The sequence below is a fragment of the Galleria mellonella genome, unplaced genomic scaffold (genome assembly GCF_026898425.1).
Source record: "Galleria mellonella isolate WM207_F2 unplaced genomic scaffold, CSIRO_AGI_GalMel_v1 utg789, whole genome shotgun sequence".
Taxonomy (NCBI): domain Eukaryota; kingdom Metazoa; phylum Arthropoda; class Insecta; order Lepidoptera; family Pyralidae; genus Galleria; species Galleria mellonella.
The window spans coordinates 604461-614959 of record NW_026442155.1 but is presented as its reverse complement, the minus strand read 5'-3'; the positions used below and the strand labels follow the sequence as shown (position 1 = coordinate 614959).

The 10499-nt window shown below is 30.0% G+C and overlaps 1 protein-coding gene across 4 annotated transcripts in view; it reads right to left on the bottom strand.

Moving 5' to 3' along the window:
- Positions 1-3940: 3940 nt before the first annotated feature.
- Positions 3941-10499, bottom strand: part of LOC113522377 (two pore channel protein 1-like) — a 36855-nt gene continuing 30296 nt past the window's right edge. For 2 of the 4 annotated variants that reach the window (XM_052901698.1, XM_052901700.1), the window contains exon 17: positions 3941-10452. In XM_052901698.1, coding sequence (XP_052757658.1) covers positions 10340-10452 — 113 coding nt within the window. In that variant the 3' untranslated portion in view covers positions 3941-10339. The remainder of the gene's footprint in view (positions 10453-10499) is intronic. The other 2 variants (XM_052901697.1, XM_052901699.1) reach the window with 1 other exon arrangement.

Here is a 10499-nt window from a genome sequence, read left to right as displayed (position 1 = left end):
CCCGATAGGGTATATTGCTAGCAATGGAGCTATTAGAAACTAACAATACTCCCCCCCCCCCCTCTTTGTGATGGTTCATACAGCAGTACTTACGTGAAATTATTAAATTCAGAGATATATATATACATATACATATATATATATATATATATATATATATATATATATATATATATATATATATATATATATATATATATATATATATATATATATATATATATATATATGTATATGTATAACACACATGGATTGACACATTATTATTATTATGTACCATATAATCAAATATGTATCTATAGGTTTTTTTTTATGGGTGAAAATGGTACGGTAACTCCGACTGCGCTAATGGGATACGCTGGCGGGGCACCAGTGAAGGGTGATAGATGAGAATGAAAACAGGCCAGTTAGCCCATCATGATGAATTCATCAGGAATTAATCATGATAGTTTCCAGGGGGAACCGCGAGGAGGTCGACCTGGTTGGGTACATTGCTAGCAATGGAATTCTCAGTCTCCATTACTAACAATCCCTTTCCCCCCTGTATGTATAGGTTAATCGTTGTTTTTATGTGTTCGTAGTTTTGTTTTGTAATGGATATTGTTTATATTTATGTCTCCATTGAATTATGGCATTGTATTGATGAAGGAACATGGAATTGCTTGCATTTTAGATCTACATAAATAATTCATATAAAATGAAGTGTGTTTATCAATTATTTATATATATATATATATATATATATATATATATATATATATATATATATATATATATATATATATATATATATATATATATATATATCCGATTTAATCTACTTAAAGTTATATTTTTATTGGATACAAATCTCGTAATGTGTTTAAAATGCGAAGGATTTATAATAATTGTCCAATGACTCTTCGACCGTATGTACACCCACCTTCTAATTAAATATAAATATATGTACTGTTATTTGTGTTGTCTGTAATTTGATTAAACTGATTTATGGTTAGTTTAATAAAAAAAAAAAATTGAATCAAATTTTCACTGAGCAGAGACTGCATATTTTACACAATATATATATATATATATATATATATATATATATATATATATATATATATATATATATATATATATATATATATATATATAGATACCAATGTATTGTAAATATTTTTTCAATTGTTAAAAGTGAAATTATAATTTATTATATAAAAAAAATTATAAGAAATATAAACAGATGTATTTCCTACTTATTTAGTGTATAATTATTTCTGTTTTAAATATTTTGCTCCTAAATAGAATCATCTGCTCAAAGTGCAAAGATTCAAAACTAGGAAAATTTAGCTGTTGGAAAACTGGCTGGTTATGTCAAGTCGAAATATTAAAAAAGTTCACCATAGATACTATTCTTTATCTATGGGGTACACAGTTATAAATATATCATAACTGTATAAATAACCATATAATTTTATATATCTAAGGCCAACGCAGACAATCACGTTGGCGCAGTGCAAGTTTAAGAGAACAAAGCGACAACCGACAAATGAGAGTTTAATCAGATGTTTTCTTTGTGTGCTTAAGAAACAAAACGGCAGACATTGTTGTCTCGTTCTATCTAATACAGCAGAAAAAATAACCTATTTAGATACATTTGTCTCTTGTCTAGAAGGCTGTTGTGGACAATTTTAAGCCACGACAAACGCCACAGTTTAATTGTTATACCAATATCAACCTTTGCTAATGTGACTAGAGTCTATTTTCAAATAAAACTAAGTCTATGCCTGCGTGCTTTACCTATAAAGATTCCCATATTTTCTGTACATTTTACCGCATTTAATATAATATAGTTTATTTACAAACCCATTATGAAATGTCCTTTATTGTAAGGTGTTCTTGAGAATAGCTAAATTCGTCTAACATGATATCAGATCGCGTTAGATAGTAGGCATGGGTAATATCGATATCATGCCAATATATATATATTGGGTTTTCTGGACACTGACGACCGGATAAAATATCGTCTATTTGGTTATCACCCATACCAATCGGATATTTTAATTCCATCGGATGTTTTATTTGGTATTACATATGTTATTACCGATATTGTGTATATTCGTTATTGGACCAATATACAGATATTGTAACCACAATATATTGGCGTGAATTTACAGGGTACAGAGGAATAACACCTGAGTCCTCAGGAATGGCAACGCATGGGGGGTATCATGGGCGAAACAGTATACTCTGTTATGTCCACGGTACTGCTCATGTCTATAGGCGACGGTTACCACTTTACATCAGGTGGGCCGTCAGATTGTTTGCCATTCTAATTTGTATAAATATATATATATATATATATATATATATATATATATATATATATATATATATATATATATATATATATATATATATATATATATATATATATATATATATATATATACACGAGGTCTGTCCGGAAAGTTCGTATAAAAGTGTTCTGGAATGCGAGAAAGAGGAGTGGGGAGGCCAGGTAAGCGCAGGACCCCTTCCTTATGTCCCTAACAATGCTTCAGTTCTGGTCTGACCGCCGTGCGGTGCGAACTGGCTTGTCACGCCATCTGTGAAGTTACCTCTTAACGAAACCCCGTCGGCATGGAGCCCGCTTCCGTTGAAGAGCAGCGCGTCGTAATCAAGTTTCTCTCGAAACTCGGCAAGAATGGCCGTGAAAGCAAAGAGTGGAAGACATCCGGGGAACCACGAACAAAAAAATCAAGAAAATCCCGCTCAAATGTCAAGACAATGTTGATTGTTTTTTTCGATGTTCGGGGGATTGTCCATCAAGAATTCGTCCCTCCAGGCCAGACAGTTGATGGAAAATTCTACGTCGATGTGCTCAGACGCCTCAAAGCTCGTGTGGCACGAGTTCGTCCAGAATTGGCGCGAGAGGGGCGTTGGATTCTTCACCACGACAATGCCCCTGCCCACACCTCTCTTGTTGTCCGTGAGTTTTTGAGTAAAAATTCCATTACGGTGACCGAACACCCCCCTATTCGCCGGATTTGGCCCCGTGTGACTTCTTCTTGTTCCCAAAAACCAAATTGGTACTTCGGGGGCGGCATTTGGGGGACATAAATGAGATAAAAAAAGCTACGACGGGGCAGCTGAGAAACCTACAACCAGAGGACTTTCAAGGAGCCTTCTCACAGTGGAAACGGCGTTGGCACAAGTGCATTATGTCACAGGGGGAGTACTTTGAAGGGGATAAAATTGATTTACCTGAATAATTGTAAAATAAAATTTTTAAAAAACTTTTATACGTACTTTCCGGACAAACCTCGTATATATATATATATATATATATATATATTTCTCTATATTTCTCTATATTACCCATTCCTATTAGATAGTATTATTATTACGATTAGCTAAATCAGTATTGCCACGCTCAATACGTTAGTTTAATTGGTGCTAAATGAATATTGTTGCAGAATTATAGACTGTCGTTTAATAAATTTATTGAAATTATATGTCTTTTATTTGTTTGGATTTAAAATGTCCTGAATTTCCCGTGTCCTATAATGTACTTTACCCAAAGGTTGCCTGGAAGAGATTGCTTAACACGTTGAGCCCGGCGCCGTATTCGCTGTCCTTTCCGTTCAGCCGGCAGCCGGCAGCCGGCGAGAGATACAATGTTGTATGCTATCGCCAAGAGATTACTTTAGTACTAATGAGATAAAGAATTCTTTGTCGCGCTATTTTGGACGTTTTTTAAGTGTATGTGTAATGTATGTGTGATTCTATTCCATATTTTCTTATGATGTAGGTATAATAAAACCACGTACGTACCTTCGAGAGGTGATCAGTTACAAAAGACCTATCGAAGTGTACAGATTGTTCGTAAAAAGAAAATTGAATTTAGTTTTGGAAATAGTTATTGCCCATAACATTGAATATGTCCGACGCTGGTCACACGGAAAATTCTAGTGCCGGTCCCCTGGGATCGACGCTGACCACGGAAAGTTCGCTGCCGGTCCCCAGGGACCGGCGCCGGGCGCAACGTGTTAACGATAATATACGATAAAAAATTACAGAGTATGGAATGATAACACCTTATTTCTGAACAACGCCATGGTATGTTATTTTATTTAACATGCGTAACAGTATACTCTGTTATGTCCATGGTACTGCTCATGTCTATAGGCGACGGTTACCACTTTCCATCAGGTGGGCCGTCAGCTTGTTTGCCATTCTAAGTTGTATAAAAAAAAATCATTCATAAAAAAACAGCTAAAATTTTTTGACGATGTGAAAAAAATAAAAAATTGAGACAAATATTACCTAAAAGTGCATTTATTGACAATAAAATATCAACACATTTCAATATTATTACAATTGCGTATCAACAATGTGATATTAAAAAAAAAATAATTATCTTCACTTAAAGCGATTACAATACATTCAAATCATATTAATACTGTTAACAATATAATAAAATAATAAAACTATAAACATTCACATACATACATAAATGAATTCCGTTTAAACCTGATTATATAAATAGAGCATCGAATATTAAAAAGGTATAAAAAAAAAACAAACCGCGCTTTTTTCAGTGTTGCAAGTAATTGGATTAAAAATTTCCAAGATCAAGTAGTTGATTTTTTTTTTTATTTGAATTTGGAACTATTTTTTTTTTCTAATATAAATATACATATGTGCGTGTTTCTTATAAATTTGAATACATATATTAATTGAAATGGTGGACATTTTTAGTGATTTAAAAATGAAAACATATTTTGTGTCTATACTCAGATATTAATCAAAATATTCAGTATAAAGTTAAGCATCATTTTGCACTGTTTATTTTGTTTTTTTGAATATATTCCTAAGAGTATAGTTAAGTTGTTTTAATTTTTTAATTAAACCTTATAAATGTTTCCTACTACGCGGAATTAACTGTAGATATTTGTAACCCTATTTATGCACACATGGATAAAAAGATGAACTGTTTTTGGGGAAGTATATAGAGACACTCTGTCTATATAATCTAAGGTTAAAACTATTACAAACTTTAAAAAAAAATATGCACTTATCGATGACAAAAAATATAAATCTATTTTTAATCTTTTATAAATTAATAAAATCTTTTACGTCTTAATATATTAAAAAAATATATTTAAAAATAAAAACCCTAAAAACCCATTAATGATTCCAGGTACATTTTATATGTAACATTAGCTATACTATAGTGGCCATACAATTAATATCAATACTTAAACATTGTAAAATGGATGATAAAAATCAAAAAACCTGGAAGACTGGACCAGAAAAATAAAAAGCATAATCTTTAGTATATAAATGAAGTCATTTAAAAACAAAATCGTCGTTAAATCACGTCATCATCATCTTCATCATCCAGACACAGGCCTAACAAAAACATGACTGATCTGGTACTGATCAATGATTTAGTATCTTGATGAAAATGGCAATTTTTCTGTATATAAAAAAGTTGGCAAACAAGCATACGGTCCGCCTGATTGTAAGCAATTACCGTAACCAATGAACGCTTGCAATACCAGAGACAAAGTTCGCTTCTTAGAGCACTTTTTAAATCATAAATATTGAAAGTTGTTCAATGCAAGTCTCTACAAAGGGTCTCCCCTCTTTAAAGAAAGCTATTATAATTCAATATATGTTTGTATTTTAATGTCATACCTAATTCATATAGAAATTTAATAACAAAAAATACATTACACTATTCATAATATAGATTTAGTACAAATAATTTTTCCAACCCTGCATTACCTAATTTATGTATTTTTTATTATATAATGTAGAAAAATACTGCAAATGTAAAGTAAGGTATTTGCAATTAATTTAGTAAAACATGTGTGTTATGCTCACGACAGTAATTTCAGATGGGGTAATCTAATCCGAGACATCTTGTCGATTATTCAGCGCCGCATTTAGGGTCTGTGGATCCTAAGCTAAATCTGTGGTGAGGATACCATTTTACGTATAATGCAGATTACTATATTTATAATTTCAACTTTAAAATTACAAATTAATTTCCTAATATTTATTAATATATTATAAATTGATTTTTAATCATTTTATTAGGTACCTATATAGTATTTAAAATTCAGTTAAATTGATGGAATGAAACTAGAATTATTGACATATTCACTATTGTTTATTAATCTGCAAATGAAATGGCTGCGGGAAATCTCTAGCCGTGGCAGTGTTGCTAGTAATAAAATTTTAACGCTTATTGGTAAAAAATTAAGTTTCCATTTTTTTTATTTTCTTAATTTTTAACCAAATCTGCCCATTTGTGTTGGGGAGCCCTTTATGGTAGAAGCCTCTAGGCTATAGCCTATATAATCTGTTCTTAAATGCGGCGCTGTATAAATTAAAGAACGTACCTGATATTTAACGGACCTATCCGAGTGGCTAGTGAGAGTTCTACAAAATTTAATAATTGAATGAACGTTATGACTGCGAATAGATATAATTAAAAAGAAGCTGCACCTCTAGTAGATGATTTCGAAAAGTAAATTTTCTAAAAAAACATAATATATATTATAGCTGCGTATACTTTTTCATTTAGGTATGTACTGCGTTTACATAAAACAACTTTAATACTTTAACATTAATACTTATAGCAAATAACTTTTATATTCATATTATATATTTATAGTTACAAAACAGAGCTATGATAACAAAAATACATATATTTACGTCAAAAATATCAAAAATAATCCGTAAGACATTTTTAATAACTTACATTTGGAACATAGCATTATATGGGTGTTAAATATGGGCAATGACGCAAAAGGAAAGAAAGATGCTTGAGGCATATGGACATGGAGGAGAATGGAAAGGATAGGCTGGACAGAAATAGTAACGAATGGGGAAGTCTTGAAAAGAGTGAATGAGAAAAGAACAAGAATAAAAACAATAGAGAACAGAAGAGGCAAAATGCTGGGCCAACTTATATGACATAATGATTTTTTAAAGAGGAAGGAAATTTAGAGGGCAAAAGAAGAAGGGAAAGACCAAGGAATAATTACATGGGACAGATAAAGGAAGCACTAGGTGTCATATCGTATAGGGAGATCAAGGATATGGCCTGGGATAGAGCTGGTTGGAAGAAAATGCATGAATTAGTTGCCGCGACAAGAAGAATCTCTTAAATGAAAAGAGAGAGAACTTTTATATCAAGTAGTATCTATATTATCATCTGTGGTTGGTATAAAAAATAAAATTTAGAAACGGAAAATAAATTAATACACCTTAAAAAAATTCTTAAATTAAAAATATGTTAGTATTTAAATTAGATTATTTCCTAAATTAATGGTCAATAAAAACACAATTAGGTAATTATGCTTAAGTATATACGATTGTTTTTCAAATTTATTTCGTCATTAAATAATACAATAAAAGCCTAATTTAAAAATATCAAATGTAAAAGGTATTGTAAAATTAAACAAATACAGCATTGTATTTGTTTAACTTAGTTGTATGTGTTTTTAATTAATTGTTTATTCTAATATAATAGTATTGTGCCCGTAGCCAGGGAGTTCTATAAAAAAAAAAGTGAGGCAAAGGACTCAAGCCATGATATTTTGTGTTATGATAACTCAGGACGAGCATCTGAGATCAAAGACTACATCACACTATATTTTTTTTTGTTAAAGATTATTAGTTGTTTTTTTTTTACCTGTATTTTTTTTTATATCCAATCAAAACGTCAATGTAGTTAAAGAGACTACTTAATTTTAATACGTATATATATCATAGTGCAGTTTGACCGCGTATGTATCTATGTTCTTTTATAAAACAGTGGAAAAGGAAACTATGTGATGCGTAATAAGTAGGTATATATGTATATAAATTATTTGCATTTATATCATACACATATAAGCAAATGAATAATTAAAATAAATAATTATTTCCCGCCTTATTTTTCACGTGAATACTAGCTACGAGCTTCATACACAATATAAAATTAGCTACAGGTTAGACTAGATTCATTTCAATCAATAAAGAAGCAGCCATTTCGAATTTATATTGTAAATTATTATAAACAATATTAGCTATAGCTTGTATTAGTCTATTGCACTGCTATATCACTAAAGTAGCAACACCTTACAAGTGTTGCCATAGTTAATATTTTTCGTTTGTATTCTTGGTAGAAAGCAGTGTAACGGAAAAAATACAAGCCAAATGATCCAAATTTAAAAAATAATTTTGTAAATTTCCTGTTAAGCATAATTAATAATATATTATTTCACAATTAGGTACTATTGCTTGATTTCAAATTGTATCTTTTCCGTTACACTTTTTTTTTTCTGAACAGTGAAGCCAACTACACTTATTTTGTATTTATTAATTTGTATACAAACATATACACGTCTAAGCTCTGTGTGCCCTAACTACAATACTTTATTTATTTATTTATATTTCCAATTTCATTTCTTTTTACATAGATGTCGATTTAATTATATAAACACGTCAACTAACAGTAATTAGCTTTATCTATAAAGCACTTTTAGAATATTATCTTGCCTTGTAGTTTTTGTGTAAAAAAAAAAACAAAAACTTATAGTAAAATTTTATGTTTTTTTGTTATGTAATTAATCCCGTCGTTAAAAATACAAGAAGTCGTCACCACGAAAAGAGATTTTATTTAATTTTCTGTAGATTCAAATTTATTTTTAAGTATGTAAGTACTATTTACTTGTCCTCGCATTGTTAAATTACTAACATAAATTTAAAATGTGTAGAAAACCTTGAAAATAGGTAATGGGAAATAATTTGAGTACAGGTATACAACCTGTAACTTGCACAGTAAAATTTTACATACAAAATTAATTACTGCGCAAGAGTTATAAGTTTGTTAAGTAGTTTTGTTCAAATAATATATTTGTGTTTAACAAACCGTGTGTAACTTTATATACTTTTTTTTACAATAATTTAAATAAAATTATTTTTTAATTTTTAAGTATTCTATTTTTTTAAGTTTTGTAATTTTTAAGTATTTTTAATGTTTAAAATATATTAGAATTTATAAATATAAATAGTACTTACCTATTTCTTTTCAACAGTAATATCTCTTTATGACATTTCTTGATAATTTTTACTGGTATTACAATGACAATGTTATGGGTTTCTCTAGTCGTGGCGCGACATTAGTAATACTAAATTAAACATTAATTAAACCACCTTTGGTAAATTAATACAGATACGACCAAAATAATCTCAAACATAATGTCTTCACAACGCGTCATAATTATAATATGTATAGTCTATTACAATAGAAAATAATGAATAGATAAGAAAATTTTATTAAAATTATCACAGAAACACTCTTTAAGTAAAATTAAGCAGTAACAAATAGAAACATTTAATCAATTGATTGTTTTTTTTTATTTGTAGTATTATTGGATCAGTAGACTGTCTATAGTTAAGTTAATTATTCGTTTATTTACATATTAATTAAGCTCTATTGAAATAGACTACACAATAAGCTATTTACGATTAAACAAAATTCAAACGAAATATATGTCTCTATTAAAACATTGGTCAATCATGATTCCGTTATCACAGATGTTGTTACCATTCGAAATACTTTATTAAATATATTATTTTATACATCCATGCACCATACAAACCTTTATTTTTATATATATAGCATATTTGCAAAAAAATTAATCTGGCAATTTATTACAATTTACGTACTCTAATTTCTATACTTGTAGCAGATTTTCAATTTCAAAATTAGAATTTATTTATACCATAATGTTTACAAGTATACTTTTTTCAAATATGCCAATTTTGTCAATCAAAATAAAGGCATTAAACAATTTATCTATTACTAGGTATGTGTCTATTTATTAATGTTATTATATAAAATATTAAAACAGTACTGCATTTATAATAATATATCTATAAACAAAATATTACAATATATTTATTATGTATTCGTAAAGCTGCTAAAAATTGCCTATGAACATAACGATTCTATAGACTACGACAAATAACTTGAGCATCTAACACAATACGATTTGCGCAGTAACAATTTTGCTTGCACAACTATGTACTGCGCAAGCATCATTGTCTATGGTTTTGTTCAAGTTGTTTACCGCGAATGTACTTGCTGTTTTATCGACATCAAGCTGCTAGATAGCTATATAATTATATTCAGAGTATACCTCACAGCACACATTCAATCCTATGTAGATAATTGCACTATTCAAGCCTGGAATGATCCGAAGAACCATCGGAATATACTCCATCATAAAGTCTTAACCGCGTCCCAGATGAAGGCGAGCCGGTCGAACAGCGCGCTCAGAATTATGTTCTACAACTGGTAGCCGGTTTGAAGTTGACTGTTGGACTCCGTTTCGGGCTGGTGGATGAGAGGAGGAGATAGTGGGTCCTCGCTTGAGGTTAGCGTAGTCGATGGGGGCATACCTAAATATTTTAATGAATGTTAAGAAATTTTAGAAGAGATTTTTTTC